The sequence below is a fragment of the Rhineura floridana genome, chromosome 4 (assembly GCF_030035675.1).
Source record: "Rhineura floridana isolate rRhiFlo1 chromosome 4, rRhiFlo1.hap2, whole genome shotgun sequence".
Taxonomy (NCBI): Eukaryota; Metazoa; Chordata; class Lepidosauria; order Squamata; family Rhineuridae; genus Rhineura; species Rhineura floridana.
The window spans coordinates 189,839,068-189,860,194 of record NC_084483.1 but is presented as its reverse complement, the minus strand read 5'-3'; the positions used below and the strand labels follow the sequence as shown (position 1 = coordinate 189,860,194).

The 21,127-nt window shown below is 39.8% G+C and overlaps 1 protein-coding gene across 1 annotated transcript in view; it reads right to left on the bottom strand.

The window, feature by feature from the left end:
* The window catches only part of ABHD12 (abhydrolase domain containing 12, lysophospholipase), a 48,573-nt gene continuing 27,446 nt past the window's right edge, over positions 1–21,127 (bottom strand). The window contains exons 6-13 of the mRNA XM_061625621.1: positions 20,952–20,997; positions 18,060–18,189; positions 14,272–14,309; positions 13,121–13,200; positions 11,594–11,676; positions 10,878–10,956; positions 9,424–9,551; positions 1–2,801 (exon numbers count right to left, since the gene is read on the bottom strand). Of these exons, the coding sequence (XP_061481605.1) occupies positions 2,762–2,801; positions 9,424–9,551; positions 10,878–10,956; positions 11,594–11,676; positions 13,121–13,200; positions 14,272–14,309; positions 18,060–18,189; positions 20,952–20,997 (624 nt within the window). The 3' untranslated portion in view covers positions 1–2,761. The remainder of the gene's footprint in view (positions 2,802–9,423; positions 9,552–10,877; positions 10,957–11,593; positions 11,677–13,120; positions 13,201–14,271; positions 14,310–18,059; positions 18,190–20,951; positions 20,998–21,127) is intronic.

Here is a 21,127-nt window from a genome sequence, read left to right as displayed (position 1 = left end):
TCTTAAGTAATTTGTTTTATTAAAACTACACACTTTTTAGATAAGCATTTCCATTTCAATGCATGTTACTGGCCTAAAAATTGGAACATATGCCTTGGAATAAACAGCACTGATACATGCTCTGGAACCTAATTTTTGTTGCATGAGAGGAGATGACATTTCCACATTGGTTTGTACTTTTACCAACACTAAGGTGGGCGATAGCAGCAACGTTACATAGAACCGTTTGTTTCAACAAAAAAGGCAAAATAGTGGTTGTTCTTGTTAGTGTAGTAAAACCAAAGCACATGGGATGGAGAAGGGAACAGATGGAATTTTACGTGGCATGATTCGCTCAGAGGTTATTGTGAATCAAAACCTTGGTAGACAGGAGAAAGTCTCACTGCAAAGAACAAGCTGCTGTCTGCTTTGGAAATAGGATGAATCTCTAAAATATTAGTCTTTGATGCATGCAAAACCACAGTATTCCGTATACAGACAATATTAGTGAACAGTGCCTTCTATATACTTCAGGCTGAATAATTCACTTCTGAATACTAGTGTCTAAGACTACTATGCTGAATGCTGTATGTTTATGGAATGCTGTACTGACACAAAACATGAGGCTACTGTAAATCAATCTGCTTGGGCCCAACAACTTCACTGCCCATGGTCTTCTTATTTCTACTCACACTAAGGTGGGCAATAGCAGCAGCAACAGCATTACATAGAACGCTCCCATTTGTTTCAACAAAAAGGAGTCTCAAATTGTCTGCCATGCCACTCCTGCATGAATGGTGACTGAGAATCCTGAAGCTGGCAAATGAAGAGCTTGCTAAACTCCTACTTTGACAGAAGTAGTGACATGGGTGAGATGGGGAAGGAACGGCAGCTTTCAGTCAAGAGCCACACTGAACTGGAAGCCACTGGGGCTCTTAACATCTACTTGTGCACCATAAAGCAGGGGGCATTGAGCATGCATTGAGCAGGGGGTTGGACTTGATGGCCTTATAGGCCCCTTCCAACTCTACTATTCTATGATCCTATGAAGCATCTCCTTCGAATGTGGTCTTTGAACTTCCCATCACAGATGGGCCAACGTATTTTATATCCCAGTAAATTCAACATATTGGCCAACTGTGTCAATTTTATAAGTGTCAAAAACAGGCTCCAGCTGCCACAATGAGACTGAACCATCATGAGGTATGTTAAGATAATGATTTGGCCAAGGCCAATAAAGGAGAGGAATATGAATTTCAGATTCAGTATTTATTATCATTAATTACTATCATGCTGCCTGCTAAGATTTCAATTCAGGCCAGAATTGATTTGCTACAGTAAAAAAAATAAATAGAAAAACAAGGTCTTTATGCCTGGCATGTGCCAACTGAGGGGAACATTCAAGGCTGGTCAGGAGGTTTTCATACACCTCTTGCTTTTAATAAATATAAATGTCAAGCTAAATATTTTAAGCAGAACGGCATTGTTTTAATGAACAATAAGGTTTTGTTATCAGAAAGCGTTTTTACTTTCAAATGCCTTTGGTTGGTTTGAATAAAATTAGGTGTTTCAGATTCAAATGTTAGTATTTTCACTGTTGAGAAAAGTCCGAGCAGCTATTTTATTACTAATGAAAACAAACATAATTTACCAGAAAAGATCTTCCAAGTTAAGGAATTCATTTTAGTGCAATTTATCTTGTATTTTAAAGAAAACCTGTGACCAGCTTTGATGTACCTGAGTAGTTTTTTTGGCGGGTGAGAGAATGGATGGGGCTTGGGAGGGAGGAATGAAGAAACATGATTACTAAAGACGATACCAATTTTCTCATCCCCAAAGTGCTTGTATGTCTCTAGAGGAGACTGGAAGACATCTTCACCACAGCTGAAAAACAAATTCTTTATCCATTCTAGACTAAATACACCCTCTCTTTACAGAAGGAGTCTTTCAAACAACCTTTGAGTGTGTAATTTGTAATCAATACATCTTACATCACTTAAAAGACCTGGGCATCTAAAAAATATGGTTTGGAGACAGGAAGAAGGAATCTCAAAGAGGATGTATCTGTATATGAGGTATAAACGATTTTTATATATTATCTATATGTGGGAGACAACTTGAAAGCAAGGCAATAGAGAAAGGGAAACAAATCACTATGAAATATTTGCCTCTTTTTAAAGGAGAAACACGCTTCAGTGCATTCTGAAATGTTTTCTTGCAAGCATCCTCACCTCTGAAGCTTCTCAAATAATTTTAAAAACCAAACTATCCATCATCTTCAGCAACTCCCCAGTTTGATATCTTGATGAGGGGGAGGAAAAAAACCCTCACTGAACTAAATTCTATTAAAAGAACAACCTGCAACTAAGGTAAACTAGATGCAGCACTGAAATATTATAGCAGTTACATTTTTTGCAGATAACTGCAGTCCATTTGTGTTTCAGAGTGCAGGTTGCTGAGGGGGGGGTTGTCTTGTAAAGAGCTGTTGTGACCCAATACACTTTTATAGGAATGTTCATAACTTCTGAAAGATTTTTGCCAAGTCCTTCTTGTGCTTAAACTTCAGAGTTCTGATTTGTTTCTCTTGTTCTTTAGAAGGGGTGGGAAAAGAGAGACAGAAGCCAGCTACGTTCTTTTTTCTTCGTATCTCTTCATATCTTCATATCTCCAAGGGTATACATTAAGACTGAAGCAAGAATCTGTGGCTTTTCAGTGCTTGGGTTTAAAATAATTTGCAGACCCTTTTTGCAGATGATAATTTAAGTCAATCACACAGTGGTCTTCAATGATGCTGCTGATGTCCCGATTTCCCCAGGAATTCCCTAAGAAAGGGGGGGAAAAAACATGAGCAGTGCCAATTGTTTTGGTACTTCCGCTTTACCCATTCTCTTCCCACCTGCCCTTCTGTGGCCAGTAGTTTTCAGAACATCAAAGTCAACGGAATTCTTTCCACTTAGATTCCCATACATGTCCTACGCTGTACGACAGCTGCTCTCTTTCCAAGCTGGGACCATGATGCTGAAAAGGAAAACCTGATGTGGGACTGCTCAGGTAGCAGAGGTGAGTTGGGCTGAGAAAGAAGTGCCTGAAGTGAAGTGACAAATCACATGGTGAGAGGGGAGGGGCAAAAGGGGAGGGTCAGCTTCTTTCACCCACACACTCATTCTTACTGCAAAAAGGACTCGCCATCCTCTTCCTTTAAATACATTGTGAATAAAGCAGACATGGGAAGAAACCTGACTGCTCACATCATGTCTAGCTTGACCCTCAGTCTCAAACACACAAGTCACTTGGCAATTTTTCTCCATTTAATTCTGTACACACACACACACCTTTTTTTAAAGTAGTTTCATTTTCATTCTACATATTTTATAGGTTATGTAAAATAGTAATGTATATACTGATTATAGAGAGGTAAGCCCCCCCCCATTATTCTTTAGGCTCAGTTCTAATGTCTTAAGTAAATGGGCAAGTTGCTAATTGGTTTTAATTGGCTGCTTACTGATTTTATTCCAGTTTTATCTGTCTTGATTTTAGTTTAGTTTATTCCTGTTTTGTTGTATTTTACTGAATTGTATTGTTGTGAGCTCCCTTGAATACCATTTAGTGAAATATAACATATTTGCTGTATTTATGTTAAAGACATATATTCCTGCACAGACATACAGGAGGATGACCTTGGTAGCTCCACCGAGAGTATCTGGATTAAGATTAATGGAGCAAGGAATAAAAGGAACATGGTGGTTGGAGTCTACTACTGACCACCCACTCAAGAAGACGACAAATAAGAAACTTTCAAAAAGCAAACTGCCAATGTTTTGAGGACGCATGATGTAGTAGTAATGGGGGACTTCAATTACCCCAGTATCTGTTGGGAGACAAATTCTGCCAAACACGGCTCCTCCAAGAAATTCCTGATTTGTGTGGGAGATAACTTTCTCCTACAGGAAGTGGAGGAAGCAACTAGAGGATCGGCTATCCTTGACTTGATTCTAACCAACAGATATGACTTGGTGGATGAAGTGGCAGTTATGGGAACTCTGGGGAAAAGTGACCACACTATACCAGAGTTCTTGATTTTAAAGGAAACAAAAGTTCGGAGTAGCCATAAGTGTACCCTGGACTTCAGGAAAACTGATTTTAATGAACACAGAACAATGATAAGTAAGGTTCTATGGCAAGTGACCCTAATGAAAAAGGAATCCAAGATGGATGGGAGCTTTTCAAAAGGGAAATTCTAAAGGAATAATGGCAAACAATTCAAAAAAAAAAAGGGGGGGGGAGGCAAAAGAAGCCGCCAATGTGGTTTCAGAGAAAGCTTAGAGATGACCTGAAAACAAAAAAGGATAAAGGAAGTAGAAGGAAGGCCAGGCCACAAAGGATGGGTACTGACAGGTAGCATGGAATTGCAGGGATAGCATCAGGAAGGCTAAAAGCTGAGAATGACCCGAAGTTAGTGAGAGATGCCAAAAGCAACAAGAAAGCTTTCTTCAGGTATGTCTATAGTAAAAGACAGAGAAAAGAAATGGTGGCACAGCTACTCAATGAGGATGGCAAAATGATAACAAATGACAAAGGCAGAAGTGCTCAATTCCTACTTTGGCTCAGTCTTCTCCTAAAAGAGGGTCTATGACCCTCCCGGGAAACATGAAGTTGCCAGGGCAGGATTGCAGCTTGAGATTGATAGACAAATGGTAAAGGAATACCTAGTCATTTTGAACAAGTTTAAATCTGCAGGGCCTGATGACCTGCATCCTAGAATATTGAAAGAACTAGCTGAAGAACTCTCAGTACCTCTATCTATTACCTTTGCAAAATCGTGGAGGTCTGGTGAAGTGCCAGATGACTGGAGGAGAGCTAATGTTGTCCCTATCTTCAAAAAGGGCAAAAAGGAGGATCCAGGGAACTACAGACCAGTCAGCCTGACATCAATCCCTGGGAAAATTATGGAGCAAATTATACAGCAGTCAATCTGTAAGTACCTTGAAAACAATGCAGTGATTATTATAAGCTAACATGGATTTACTAAGAACAAATCCTGCCAGACTAATCTGATCTCATTTTTAATCAGGTAACCTCCCTTGTAGACTGTGGGAATGCTGTGAACATAATATATCTCGACTTCAGCAAAGCTTTTGACAAACTGCCCTATGATATTCTGATTAGCAAGCTACCTCAATGTGGGTGGTTGGAACAACTATCAGGCAGATCCACAGTTGGCTACAGAATAGTACTCAAAGAGTACTTATCAATGGTTCATTCTCAAACTGGGGGGAGGTAATGAGCTGGGTACTGCAGGGCTTGGCCCTGGGGCCCAGTGCTCTTCAACGTTTTATGAATGACTTCTGTGAGGAGGTGCAGGGAATGCTTATCAAATTTGCAGATGATACAGAATTGGGAGGGATAGCTAATACCCTGGAAGACAGACACAAAATTCAAGGGATCTTGATAGGCTGAAGCATTGAAACTTAAGGGATAAGTTCTATACCTAGCAAAAAGAAACCAAATGCACAGTTATAAGATGGGAATACTTGGCTCAGCAATACTATGTGTGAATAGGATCTTGGAATTGTTGCTGATCACAAGCTGCCACCGTGCGATATGGCTGCAAAAAAAGCAAAAGCTATTTTAGGCTGCATTAACAGAAGTATAGTTTCAAAATTGCATTAAATATTAGTTCCCCTCTATTTGGCATTGGTTAGGCCTCATCTTGAGTACTGCGTCCTGTTCTAGACACTGCACTTTAAGAAGGATGCAGACAAAGTGGAACAGGTTCAGAGGAGGGCAATGATGATGATCAGGGAACTGGAAACAAAGCCCTATGAGGCAAGACTGAAAGAACTGGGCATGTTTAGCCTTGAGAAAAGAAGGCTGGGGAGATATGATAGCACTCTTCAAGTACTTGAAAAATTGCCACAAAGGGGAGGGCCAGGATCTCTTCTTGATCTTTATATCTGTAGGAGCATCACTAAGTGTCCCCCGAGTTGGTGAACCTCATTTGATGTCAACACGAAAGAGAGGCTTCAGTGTTATTGGCCCAGTCCGGTGGAATGCTCTTCCAATAGAGATGCAGTAGATGTCTTCTGTATGAACTTTCAGACACCTGCTGAAAACTTTTCTTGGCAGGCTAATGCAGACAGAAAATCATTTTCTGTTAATACCTGGTTATCTGTTTTTATTTTTTGTGAGGTTTTTATTATATTATAATAATTGTAATGCTTGTGAGAGTTTTTTTTTACTGTAAACCACTTTGACATTTTTTATGAAATTGTGGCATATCAATATTTTTTAATAAAGAACGAATAAAAAGCTCTATGTAAATGTCACATGGTGGTTATTATTCTGGGGCACCACAGCTCCAGAAGAAACTGCACTGATCCACTATTTTATTTAATTTTATTCCCTGTCTCACATCACCTCAGTTTTCAAATATTTAGAGCAACTCCCAAACGCAGACCTCTAAATAGTTTGCCTCAAAAATCTTTCAACAGTTTTCTGTTGTGTCTGAAAAACTCTGGAGGCTCCGGCTGACCTCTTATATTGGGCAGCAGCCAAGACAACTCCTTCACAAAGCCTAACTAGTAGAAGATGCACAAGAGCCACCATGACAGGGTTACTCTTAGCAAATTTATGATCATAATGGAATACAGGAAGAGGAAGAGACATGTCAGTATCCACTATTTTCAGCCATATTTATCTAGGATGAATGGATGATTGCAAAAATACAAGTATATCATTCAGATTCTAGAAAGACACAAGGAATTTTCAAACTTTGATCACTGGTCTATCTAGCCCAATACTATCTATTGCAATTGACACAACTTTCTAAGATGTCTCTGTCTTGCTCTCTCAGGTCCCTACTGGAGATTCCAGCAACCAGGATGGATCCAAAAGATACCCTTGTGATAGCGGAAGCAAGTGCCCAATTTTGGATGATTGCCCCATCCAGCTGCAACCTCCTGTGCCACACACACACACCTACCTTTCTGGAGGTCTCCAGAAAGGGGAAGGTGGGAAGTCCCATTCTACAAACAGAAGTGCAGTTGTGGTAGTTTCAATCAAAGGCATTGGCCATACTTGTGTGTCACAACAAACCATGGTGAAATGCACCACTGTGGGCCATGGGCTCAGGCACACTTCTTCCTTCATATGTGAAGGGAGGATATGGGAAGTTTCTTTGAGGAAAATGTAACAAATCACAGTTTACTGTTACATATGAATACAAGAAACCATAGGTCAGCCTTCCCTAACCTGGTGCACTCCAAACATTTTGGACTACAACTTCCATCACCTCAGGCCATTGGCTATCCTCCTGGAGTGGATGGCAGTTGTAGTTCAAAAGAAATCTGGTGGGTGTCAGATTCCCCAATCCTGGTGCCCTCCAGTAAGGGGAAAGCTACCATTGTTAGTTTACAAACCAGGATAACTGTGGTTTGATAGCTAACTACAGACTGCACAAGTCACCATTTTCTGTATTCAGGTGAAACAGAAAACTGTGCTTTACTTAAAACCGCAAATGGAAGTTTCCAATCTCCTTTCCTTGCACATGAAGGAACAGGAGGGAACAGCATGCGAGGCTGAGGTTCACTGCAGCACACTCTCATCACCATGGTTTCTTGTGATGTTTGGATGTGGCCACTGCCTCTGTATCTGCAGCAGTGAACCTAAACATATTATTAAGAAGTTGCAACTTCCCTTTGGAGGAAAAGGATCTAAGAGATCAGGAGATAGAAAAGGAGGTATTTAAGAAAGTCTTTAAAGATAAAATGAACTGTCAACCATCTGAAAAAACTGGGGAGGTGGTGGTAATGAGAAGCAGAGCTTTCACAATAACATGCTTCCCCAAAGAGTAATGTTCTGACTGATTCACATTTTGACCAAAAAAAACATGTTTTGAAGACACTCAGTAGGAACAACTTCTTTGCAAAGCTACTTCAATGAGTGGGACTTGCAAAAAATGCCCCCACATGCTACTTTACTACAGAGCACAACTTGTCCTTTTCCAATTAGCTGCTATACTGAAAAAAAACAACATTTTGATTTTCTTTGTCACACATTTAAAAATGTCTGTCCCAACTTTCAGCTTTTTCCAAGGCAGCTTATAACTATTGCATCCACAACAACGATACAACATGCCTCTGACTGTAATCCATGAAAGCTTATGCACAAACAACCATGTCAGTCTTCAATACTCTTTGTTGGAAGTGACTAACACAGCTATCCCCTGCCCCCAGGAAACAATTATATTAAAGCTCAACATAATAATAAAAAATCCAATATAAAAAACAGCAACCTATTAAAAGCCCAGGGTGATATTCAATTGCGGCATCCTGCTTGTGCAATGGACTCCTGTTTGCACAAACAGGACTTCCTTCTTCTCCTTCCCCATGCAGTCCCAAAATCTGCTAGAGGGTTGTGGGACCCACTGGACCAAATTGGGAGTCATGGGGAGCTTCAGAGGGGTGAGAGGAAGGGGAAGCCACGCTGCGTCCACTGGTATGACATTGGATCTTGCTCCCAGAAACAAAAATAGTTTTCGTTTGCCCCCAAAAGCTGGCACCATTCAAGTGTTTCTGGGTAGAAAATTCCAAAACTGGAGCACAACAGAGGAGGTGCAATCTATGGTTGCCACCTCCCTAAAGGTGGGGGCATGTGGAGAAGAACCTCAGAAGATGATCTTAAAGGAATGGGCAAGTTCATAAAGGAGAAGACTGTTCCTTCAGAGATCCATGTCCCAAGACATTTAGGTTGCCACCTTATATCCAGAGTAATCACCATTGAACTCAATGCGACTTGCTTCTGAATAGACTCAGAGCGTCACAAGTTAGACCCAACACTTTCAATTGCACCAGGACGTCAGTGAAGATACAATACTAGCAAACCATGCATTATTATGAATTAATTCAAGTTTCTGAATAGTCTTCAAAAGCCAGCCCCATGTACAACACACTAATCCCACTATACAAAACATGGATAACTGGAGCCCCTGAAGAGACTAAATATGCTTTTTTAAAAAATGAACTTTTACAGTGATCTGTATTTTTATCGCTTCTTAAAATTTGAAAGTTACATTTTTCTATAAATCACTTCAAGAATTCCAAAGAAAGACAATTGGTAAAGAGAATTTGCTAAAAAAAACCACGAGACTCTATGCAGGTTAACTACAATCAACCTCTAGAGCAGCCTTTCCCAACCAGTGTGCCTCCAGATGTTGTTGGACCACAACTCCCATCAGCCTCAGCCATTGGCAATGCTGGCTGAGGCTGATGGGAGTTGTGGTCCAACAACATCTGGAGGCACACTGGTTGGGAAAGGCTGCTAGAGTAAGGTAGGGTAGGAATGGAGGGAAATTATCTCTCTGTCTCTGTCTCTCTCCCCCCCTTTCATGATGAACCAATCTGTGGAAACTCCAGAACACATATTATTAGCAATCCTTTTAATTACCGTAATATTCGAGGTAGTTCTGGGCTCTTGTAGATATATTTATGCCTGTAGCCTAGGTCTGTGTGAAATGGAACCAATTGTACCTTGTAATCACGGAAGCTCCGAGATGGGGCAGCAATGTTATATAACTGTAAAAGCAGTTTCAAAACAAATGCAAGTTGATGAAATGTAGAAATATGTAACACAATAATACAGAAATTTACAGACTAGTAACAACATTTATTTCTATAACTACTGTATCTTTGTTGTGGCTAATTAAGTAGCAAGTTCATGTAAATCAATTTCCTTTTCCACGAAACAAGTGTACTAACTTAATGTTCTTTGGTTATAACATTATAACTAATGTTTGTTATATTACTCTTTGACTATTCTGTTCTGCTTGCAGCAGGACGGTTAAAGCAAGAGTGTAAGGGCAGGACTTCAACCTACTCTTCAAATGTATGTTTATGGACTGAAGTAGGGATCTGAACCCACATGTTTGCGATATATGAATCTATGTGAATCTATGGATCTGCGTCTTAGCTGTGTAGCAAAATTAGCTGTTATATAAAAAGAGCACTGAGCTTTAATCAGAGGTAGAAACTCTTCAATGCTGTGTCACACTGAACATGCACAAACTTCATTTAATAATGAGTTGCACACACAAATATATGCAACATGGACCTCTTGGATAGGTATCGTTTGGCAGGGAGGAAACCCAACCCATGTTATCTTTGCTAAACAGAAAGGATTGCCTATGAAGCCTTATCTTTTTCTGACATGCTGCAGAGAATCAAGTTGTTTCTGAAGTGAAAGCCCATTAGCAGGATTGAAATACAAGGTGTTTGGAACTATATTTTGCACTGCACTGTCCTCTAGGGACAGGGCCCCTTTCCTCTTACTGGACAGGGTAGCTATACTAGCAGGCTCCTTGCATGTCAGACAAAGAGGCAATTTTCATTAGGTTTGAGCCCTAAGAGGAACCCTAGACATGGGATGGCTACCATCCCTACCTCCTCAAGATTGTAATAATTTCTGGGTACCTACTAAGCAGTGGAAGTTACTCCAGGTTAATTAGTGCAGAATACAAACATTACAATAGTGCACATGTAGCATTAATTTTGGCACCACCTTTTTGCCTCCTTCTCTATGGAACCAACTATTCCCATCGACTTTGGAAGACATCTGTGCATAAACCTGGGAGTACAGTACAGAGAAACAAAAACTGCTTCAGCTAAATTATGGGCAAGACTACATCTCTGGATTGTGGCAAGGGAAGCAGAGGCAAGAGGGAGTTAAAAGAAGGTACAGACAAAGCCAGATTCTGTCCATGGTGCTGTACAGGCTAGCCTTGTCCCTGGCTCAGACTGAACTACATATTACTTGGAGACAAAAGCAGTTTCCCCAGTAATTTACTGAAGGGCAGCTGCAATGTACAAGCAGCAGGCAAGGAAAAATTAAGCAGAAGAACACACCTTCTTTCCAAGATGAAATGGTACAACAGGATCATCTTCAGCATGAAGAATTAGTAGAGAGCAAGAAATATGCTTCACACTGTAAAAAACATCACAACATTAATATGCATTTTTAGAAGTCCATCAACTCGCAATCAACTTGGAACATCTACAGCTTCCAATGTCTGTGTTACCCATTTAAATCGGAGTGTTTTCTATCCATTCCTGGCACATAACCTCTTTTCGATAGCTTTGAGGCAGACTCCATTCCTCACACATATCCTTTCAACAGCCTTCTAATGCCAATAAACTTTACTGCATAACTCAGGGCTGGAAGATTTAATTAAAATAAAATTGAAGCTATCCAATTAAAAATGGTCTTCTAGATCTCAATTTTCCAAGTGAACAATCCCAGTAAACATAAAATCTGTTATGAAAGTAGAAAGTTAGTAAGAGTGTGGGAGCTATCCAGTGAATTGCAGAGAGTGTTGTATGCCTGCTAGACAGAAGTTGTGGCTGTGTACTTGATGTAATGAGCTCCTGGCTCTCAGGGAACAATTTGATCCCTTGAGGCCCAGATAGGTGACCTGAAGAAGCTGAAAGAGGTAGATGTTTGTGGATGAGGCCTTCAGGGATGTGATAGGTTCTCAGGGTATTAGGTTTAGATATCTTTCAAGGAAATTCTCAGCCAGAAAGAAAAAGAGGAAGAACATTCAAGAGACAGAATATTTACTTACTTCTCATCATTTGAAAATTTAATTCCACTTGATGTGATGGGGTCAAGGAAGAACCAATCAAATCCTGGGAAATATCTATATATCTAAATGAAAAGGTTCACAGGTATATAAGTAATAAACAAAATCTTCTAAACAGACTTCTATGTTCTATTTCTGAACAATTAAAAAACAACAACACTAAATTGGCTATAGTCACACATGAATCTAAAGCAACAGGCATAACAATGTAGCACAGTGGCAGAAAGGTTGTTTTAATGTTCATTTTCAAGAGCTGCTTCATAGGTGCAATCTGAAATATCTGTTCTTCTAGTCAGGTTTCTGTAAATAGTTTAGACTGAGAAGTTGATTGTAAAATCAAGGGTGTGCACATACTAGCCCAGTTCTTATCAGGAGAAAAGGAGGGGCCAAGTTTATTGAGATTACCCAGAGAAGGTCAGGAAATTTCAGGCCCTGCTCTTTGTGCTTGTGTAGTTCACTTGCTCCAAAGTACCTAAGATATTATTTGTAAATTCTCCATTGATTGCTAATGGGCAAGTGGCTCCAATGAAGTGGTAGGAAGTAAAGGCCTGGATTCTATTCTTCCTTTCAAGCTGCCTTCTCTCCGTTCCCTGATGATCATTCCCTATGGATGAACCTTTTTGGAAGGAGAGAGTGGCGGCATCAAGCAGGCAGCCATCATTTTTCTTAAAACAGACAGGTGTGATCAGGAGGGAAGTAAGGCAGCATCTTATCCAACCTTGCCCCTTCAATCTAGTTCTAAGGTTAGTCAGCCGCTATGTCAGAGGGACTCTCATTCCTCCCTCTTCAATGGAAAGCATCCATGCATTAGAAAGGATCCCAAGTTCTATAACAAGGCGCTTACACTTTCCCCAGCCAATCCCCAAATGGAGCAACAATTACTCCACACAAGGATTTTAGTGCAACTGGCACCAAGTGTTCCTTGGATGTATAGCTCTCCACAGGCTTGGCAGGCCCCTCAGAAGATGCAGGCCTAGAGGTGCAGCTTACAGCTTCTTAAGAACTCCATTGATTGCCTGACATTTCAGAGCAACCTACAAAATAATGATGATTTATAAGATGCATTTAGAGCTTCTTAATAAATGCTCTGAGCTTTGTAGGCCACACAATATAAAAAGTAAGAGTACCATAGCCCAACTTCTGAGTGCTAATGCTTATTACCATTTATTTCTAAATTCCTAATAGCTTGGAGTCAAAGGAGGTCAAGTTTCAATTACTTGTTACTGTACTATTGGAGATACCTGATACAAATACATTTGCAGAGTGCACTTTTGACATGGAATTCATTGAACCTTTGCAGACTGGCAAAGCTCTTGCAGAAGAAAAAGCACTACCAGAGGCTGGAAAAGTCAATACATGAACAAAAATCTTGATAAAGACTAGCTCAAGGGCCAACAGACTCCAGGTACGATAAGAATTCTCAAGTGAACAGAGGTATGTATACTAATCCTACACTAACTAGATGTGGCATGAAGAGATGGCAACTCCAACATATAAATTTATACTTGCCACTGAAAAGGGGTGGCTTTTAGCTTCTTCACGTATGTTTGTAAAAGGTGACTCTAATATCAGAGCATCTGGGGGAGTTTCTGAAAAACAAATAGTACAATTACAGTGATGTCCATTTAAGACAAAGGCCTAATGAGAGCCAGTGATGATTACAGGACCTGAGAAACCAGGGTTCAAATTCTGACTCAGCCATTACACTCACTGGGTGACCTTGGGTCAGTCACTAGTCTCACAGGATTGCTGTGAGGATAAAATGGAGAGAGGAAGAACAATTTGTGCCATCTTGAGCTTCTTGGATGAAAGGCAGGATAGAAATATCATTTATTTTATTATTACGTTATCTGTGCTAGCCCCACTGAAATTAATAGAAGCTGCCAGCAATGGCCGGTGAGGTGGAGCAGGCAGGGTGGCATTGTGCACCTGGCTTCCCAACACAGAGCATCACTGCTGCTTACCAAGACAGAGAGGGGAGAGGGGCGGGGAGCCAGTGTGGTGTGGGTGATTCTGCCGCTCTGAGTTCCCCACACTTCGCCCTCCCCTTCTTGGTAAGTGGCAGCGAAGCTTGGCATTGGGAAGCGAGGCACACAATGTTGCCCTGCTTTCTGCCACTGTAGCAACTACTGCTGGAAGCTGCAAAACAGCCATGCATGCTGGACTGCACCTGTACATAAGGACATTTGCATAGTGCAGCAGAATATGAATCTAGAGCCTGAATTAAAGAAGGACATCATTCAAAACAGGTTCTCCTGACCAGAAGTGAGACATTCTCAAACTCCTCACAGGTGCAAGGGCATGATTACATTTTTAAAAGATCAGCAAACAGGAGGGCATGCAACTAACATCAGTCGCTTTGGGGCTGGCAGAAAGTTTTGAAGTAGATCATTTACACAAGTATAGCAACTAGGAATCTCTGCAACATAAAACATCATGGATTAAACTTACATTTTAAAACACATAAGAGAGAATGTGTGTATGTATGCATACGCACATGCCTGCAGCTTTAAAAAAACTGTTCATTTTTAAAGCTTAGACAGACCATTATTACTGCTACATACAACCACATGGCCTTTCTAATCTATTTTGAAAGACGGAGGAAGTTGAGATCATATGAAATGCTCATTGATAACATTACCCAAAGAAAGTTCTCTTACCTCTTTCACAAAGACGCCTTACTAGATTGGTTGCAACTCTAAAAATAAAATTAAAATAATATCTAGAGTTAAGAACATCAACTACAGTTAATTGCATAAGCTAGCCCTCTTCTTAAACAATCTTTCTTACAACCCATCTTACCCATGTTTACTCAGAAGTAAGTCCCACTTTGTCCAATGGAGTTTACTCCCAACTGCGCATAGGATCAGTATCAAGTGTTTCCAATATGAAACTAACCCACTCAAAACCTAGAGTAGGTTGTCTTATTACTTTTTTATAGTTTTCAGTTCTGTATTTTGGTCTGACCATTTTAGTTTCAAGAAAAACTGACACACGGAGCTAGTTATTTCTGTATTTCATATTCAATCTTTTTTTTTTTAACTGCGCCTCTTACTCGGAAAAACTATGACATTTGCTTCCTTATTCCCAAATTCAGAAAGAGAGGCATTAGCATGTCACCCTCTTGAAAGTACAGTTTTGAAACAGATCAGGACCACAAGCATTTACACCTATTATGGAAAAAGGTGACTGAAAGGGGCAGGAGGAATTGCAATTTTTGCCAACAAGTTGTTTATTTTAAACAATCTATATACGACTTCATTACAGTATTTTCTAAGTGGTGTACGCAAGACACAGTAAAATGGCTAAAAATGAGCTAAAAATATGAAATCAGGATTCAGTCAAAAAGTCTGCTAGAATAAAAAAAGTCTTCAATAAGTGCAAAAAGTCGAACAGGGAGAGGGCCTCACTGACTTCAACTGGGAGGGAGTTACATAAAATTGGAGCCACCATACTGAACACATGGCTCCTGGTAGATAAATTCAGTAAGCCAACCTTGTATGAATTATTATGGATACTGCATGCATTTTATAACAGTAATTAAAATGTTTGTAATAATGGTTTTGGAGAAGTCATCTACATATTTATCCATCTGTCTTCCTGAGTTCTTCCAAAAATGTACATACAATATGAAACAGGCTTTGTATATAAAGAAATCTTCTACTGGCAACACAGAATATAAAAAGCAAACAAAAAAACTGCTTCAAAGGGTATACAAATGTTCTAACCAAAGGATCGAAAAAGCAGTGGCAATTCAAGGGGGGGGGGAAGGATGACGATGACAGAGATAAATTCAAACCCCCAAAGCTTACATCCATTTTATGCAATAGGTGGCATCCTCTAAAATGGATTACTTCCCCTTCCCCTTTACCTATGGTATGTCAATCAGCCTTGTAATTGTGTGTGTGTTGGTTTGTAGAGTCTACCGTAAACTACCGCAATAACCCACACTCAACATATATTAGATGACTCACTTGTATCAAAGAAGCATTTTCATCTAAATCTTGTATCAGCAACACATTCTTTTATGCAAGTTTAGCCAAGATTAATACATGCTTTTCAAGCATGCTTAGTCCTTTCAAAAACACAGTTTGCAAAATAATTCCTGATGTAAGCCTCTTTCACAACCTTTTTGAAGCAACTAAAAGCAAAAGATATTAAAGTAATGCCTATAATGTGAAGTATTTGCATCATAAATGAAACTGGACGATGCATAAACTAAAGTATAAGCTGTTTGAATCCTATTGGGAGGAAGGGCAGGGTATAAATCTAATAAATAAATAAATAAATCTTCCACTGTTATTTTGTAGGATTGAAGAAGAGATCTCACAAGGTCCCAAGACTGCCATCCCTCCTCCTGTCCCTAAAGGAACTACCTTGGATCTTAAGTTCCTGTGAGCTCCTCCTGGAGGATTGGGGGAGCAGTGATTTTTGTCTGCAGCTCTTGTGCCCCTTGATAAAAAAAGGCTTTTGGTGGGGGACTATCTGGAACAGCATTGGAGGTGGTGTGGAAGGATGCAGGGGATAACAATGAAAATAATGTTCCCCACCCCCATTCTGCCAGCAGAAGCCTCTGCTAGACCAGGGTTCCGTTTGTGGAAAGGCAACTCGGAATCTAAGCCAGTACCAACATCGCCAAAAAGAGTACCACTTTTCCTACCATATATTAAGGAATAAAGCAGGAAAACCAATTAATTCTGATACAAGGAATGTCCAAATCTGAAAAATGGGGTGAAGTCTGCTACATATAATTCCTCTATCTATATCAGTAACTAATATGACAAAGATCTCCTTTTGACTGTATCACCACATTTCACTTTCTTAAGTAGACTGAAAAAGAACTGGCTCCCTCAAGCTCTTTGGCCTGCTTTGACTACAAACAAAAATGCTTCATATTGAATACACCAATATCTCTGGCAGCATCTATGCTGAATCCATCGATAGCAGGGTTCCAACAACATACAACAGAATGTGAACCGATGGAACAAATACTTATAGTGCAAGCAAGTCTGAGCTCATTAGGAAAGGATTGAGAATGTTCAGCCCCATGTGAGAAAGCAAGACTTCCAAGTAAATCTAGGGCCTTGAAGCAGTAGAAGTTTAAAAGACAGTCACACAGAAGTGAACAAGAAGAAAAAGCTCAAATAAAATTAAATTGAATTTAGCATGCAGCGGTAACATTTTCCAGGATTGTCTGACCAATGTATCTCAACACCCAAGTATGTTAAAAAAAATCTCTAAGAAAAATTGTTGATAAATATGCCCATAAATCCAAACATTTGTTTCCCCTTTAAGATACTTCAGTATCTACTAGAACTGGGGAAGCAAGACACAATCTTTCAGTAACCCTGGACAACCATGAACCAGGGTTATCTTGAGTAGGAGGCTAGAAGTAACATGATCTGTGGGACTCCCAGATTATTCTGCAGAGACTTCTCCTTGCAAAAGACATTAATGACCCATCTCCTGAAAGTGAATGGTCACTAAAAGCAACTGTGCCACTTCTGCCCAGGCTCCTGATTGCCTTTTGGGGAAACTTCTGGTTTGGCATATTGATCAACATACCTATAAAATAATTCCTGTCATAATCTTTAAAATTAACTCACAAGGTGCTCAAGAGCTGCTGCCTAGGAATCAAGGTCAAACAGTAAAGGATACAGAGCAGCATCTTTGGTGGCTGCCCTACAGTTGTAGAATCTCCTTGTCCTGGTGATTCATCAAAACTCATGCAGCTTTCCAATATGTTACTAAGAGTTTTTAAATTATATGCCTCATGGCTGGGATTAAGGCAGCAGGGGTTGAGATTTTAGCATTTACCTTTTATTATCCTATTAAAATAATTATGTCTAACACACTGCTGCTCACCCTTAGCCTTTTGGGATGTCTACAGAAAAAAATCCAAGCCCAAAACAAGACTAAACTCCACAGCTAAAAAGCCACATCTTAAGTTCTGTGAGGCAACCAAGAATTCTTCATTGTAGGAGCCTGGATCCCCAGTTTGCAGAATTCACTGACTAGTATCCATGGTAATTATGCAGATTTAAAACTGGAAAAAAATTGCCCCTGTAGACATGCCCCAACAAAAGGAACAAATAATAAGAACCATCTTAGGTAGGCACATCTCCATTATAGCTTCACTAGAAATGAATATGCTTCTCAATCTCTTCATTAGTTCCCTTCTATCCTAAGAGGATAGGCATTTATTTTCAATGAATGTATCTTGAATTCCATTATCTACGCAATATGGCTTACACTATCATTCACTGTTTGAAAATACGAAGATTATGCCATTGAATTGAAGCAATTCAATTTAATTCAGTGCTAATCCCACAGAGAGTACTTTAATTGTCCTTGGCATCACACTATTGTTCCAAATCCATTGTGTTAGACTATCACAGCCACTTGTGTTAAAGTTCTGCTTAGTGACACCTGGAATCTGAAAGCTTACCCAGTACCCAAGGAGTGTCCCCATATATAAACTGGATTGTCTCCACTTCTTGCTTTTATCCAGTCAAAAACGTGAAGAGCATCATAGGTCATTCCACTCTCTGAGGGAGTGCCTATTGAGTCTCCCCAACCTAAAAGAGAAAAGTATTTTATTCCAGGAATCATTTTTCAAGACAATCACGTCCAATTTAGGGCCAAAGCAACTGAGTAGCCCAGGACACCACAAAGATCAGTTCTTAATTGCCTTTCAACAACTCAGACTTAGCTAAGATACCCATTAAAGTAAAACCAAACTGGCAAAATACCAAAACTAACATTCTAACATCTTGGTATTCAGTTTGGTTCTATTGTAGCCTGAAAGATTCTGAGGTGAACCTCCCGTAAGTTCAACTGTGGCTGCATTCTCACATGCTGTGGAATAAGTTGGGAAGGATACGGTAAAGGATACTGGGGTATATCACTTGTGAACAAACATAAACTGCCTCCAAATAAATGATCAGATCAGAAACAAAGGTTCTAACCCAGTCCTTTGCCTGTGAATTTTAACATAGGAAACATTTTTTAAAAGTGTGACACTCCCAGGTATTCTGAAATAGTACAGTCCATTCTAATAGGCCTCTTACCACTTTTCAGAGGATTCCAACTAACACTGCTAATATATGCATTTATCTGGAATCAGTTGTGGAGAAACAGTATTTTTAAACCTTGTGCTTCTTATATATTAGCTAGAGGAGGGAGAAAACACAAGGCTATTTGCCTGCTGAGAAGGAATTTAGCCAGAACCAGCACAAAATGGTGGGACTGTTTGGAGAAGGGTTTGGGCTCCTCCAATTGGCTGTCAGTTGAAACTAAAGCTCTGACTCTTTTGCCAGGTAGCTGGGCATAGACTATGTTGAAAAGAGAAAAAGGTCCTTCTTTGCAGTTGGTCCACAACTGCTCTGCTAGTTTAAAGGGGGGAGGGGGGAGGAGAGAGAGAAAGACTCCAGTTAACTTCAATTCTTATAAAGCACTGAACATTCAATATCAGAGTTTCAAACCAAAGTACCACATTTAGGGAGGATTTTGGTTTATCCCATCCATTCACTTGTGACTAGAAAGTTCTAAAACTGGGTTTGGAACCTTTGGCCCTTTAAATCCATCAGTCTCAACCAGCATGGCCAACAGTCAAGGGTGATGCAAGTTGTAGTCCAACAACATCTGGAGGGCCACAAGTTCCCCACACCTGCTCTAAAAGAAGAGAAGAATCCAATTTCTTGCTTTGGATAAACTAGCACAGATCTCAGTTGAAGAGTTAAAGAGAAACCCAATTGTTTGAAAGAAACGTCCATACCAAGCCAAGCATCTCTTTTTAGAGATGAACTACAATTACAAATGAACGTTTGGAAACATTAGTTGCTGAAGGAAACTGGATTTGAATGAGGAAAATGGGTCTGACTCTCTAGTATTAACACTATGCATTGATCCTTCAAATATTATTATGCAAGCAGACTGCAAATACAAGCTCTTGTTTGAGAAAGCGGAGAACCTAACTGGGAAAGTTGCGACAAATATCTTAATCTTAAGAAATAATTTTAAGTATCACTCAGTGTAAAGTGTCTTGAATGGGCAGAACATTATACCACTATATGGCCTACATTCTGCATGCCTAAGAGTACACTTCTCTCCACAACAGCCTGCACATTACATTCTCCAGCAAAGCCCTGCTCCATGTTCCCTCAATAAAAAGCATTAGAACTATTAGGAGACAGAGCAGGGTCTTTCACAGTCACAGCATCATGTCTGTGGAACATCATTCTCAGCAAGACTCATCCAAATCTAAGCCTGCAGATCTTCAGAAAGTTAAAATGATTTCTTGTTTTAGGAAGTGATGAGGTTTTATCTTTAAAGAGATAGAGTGCAGTAGGATTATCTTTACAAGCAGTGTTTTAGGACTTTTTTGCTTTTTTAGTTTAAATTGTTTTTTTGTTAACTATACTAAGTTAAAAAAGGCAGGGTGAAAATAAATGGAAAGCCTGCATGAAGAAGTGCCCCAACCATGTCTTAGAACAAATATGCAGGCTCCCAAAGAGATGGTTGTGACCATTTTGCTCCCCCTCTGGGCATTCTGCTGCTGTGCAGAGCAGAGCTAAGCCATGGTTTGGCTTAGTATGTCATCTGAAACTGGGCTCAGGGTTTAGCTCTCTCCAGGCAAACCATGAGCTTGTCCTATGGTTTACCTCTCGTGACTTGTCTGGAAAGAGCTAAAACACAACCTGCTCTCCAAGAGCCTGACTACTTGCTCATTTGCACTAACCAATGGTATGGCTTATTGTAATGTGTAAAGTAGGCTGTGTAACGAAGCTAGAAGTCATTTGGCCTGGTTTATATATTAATACGAAACCATGGTTATTAAAATAGCCTTGTGTGTGACCCAGCCCAACGGCTTAACAGTAGTTTGCTTATTGCCAACAAACCATGATCTGAAGTCATGGTATGTTGTTGGCTTATGAACTTGACTTGTTTCAGGTATGGCTCTGCATTGCATGCAAACCTAGTACCTTTCTTTAACCATGGTCTGTTTAATATTATTGTTGTTATTATTTACTAGATTTGTTAATCACTTGTTACCTGAAAGTCTCCAAGTGACTTACAACACTGCTAAACACAAATATATTATACCATAAAACAAAACAACTGCCATAGCCCCCATAGTGTGACTACCACACCCCAAATGCTCACCAAATAAGAAGGCATGAGGCAACAGCAACTGGAATTTAAAATTTATTTGAACAGCAAATAAAATAAAAGGGTAAATGAAACATCTTATTGATTGCCTTACAAAAGTGCAACAGCCGGCCAGGTTTGTTAACAAGAGTAATAGACGGTAGTCAGCACAAAAGACCAAGAATCTTACCTCGATAATCAAACGTGACTACATGGTAACCAAGAGAACTCAAAACCTACAACAGAAGGCAAGGAGTCACAATTATGAAGTATTTTTAAAGGATGCTAGATGGATACAAACTTTGCATGTTAACATAGTCCTTTTCTCCCAACATTACATTTTTTCAATGCACAAGAGTATTTTTG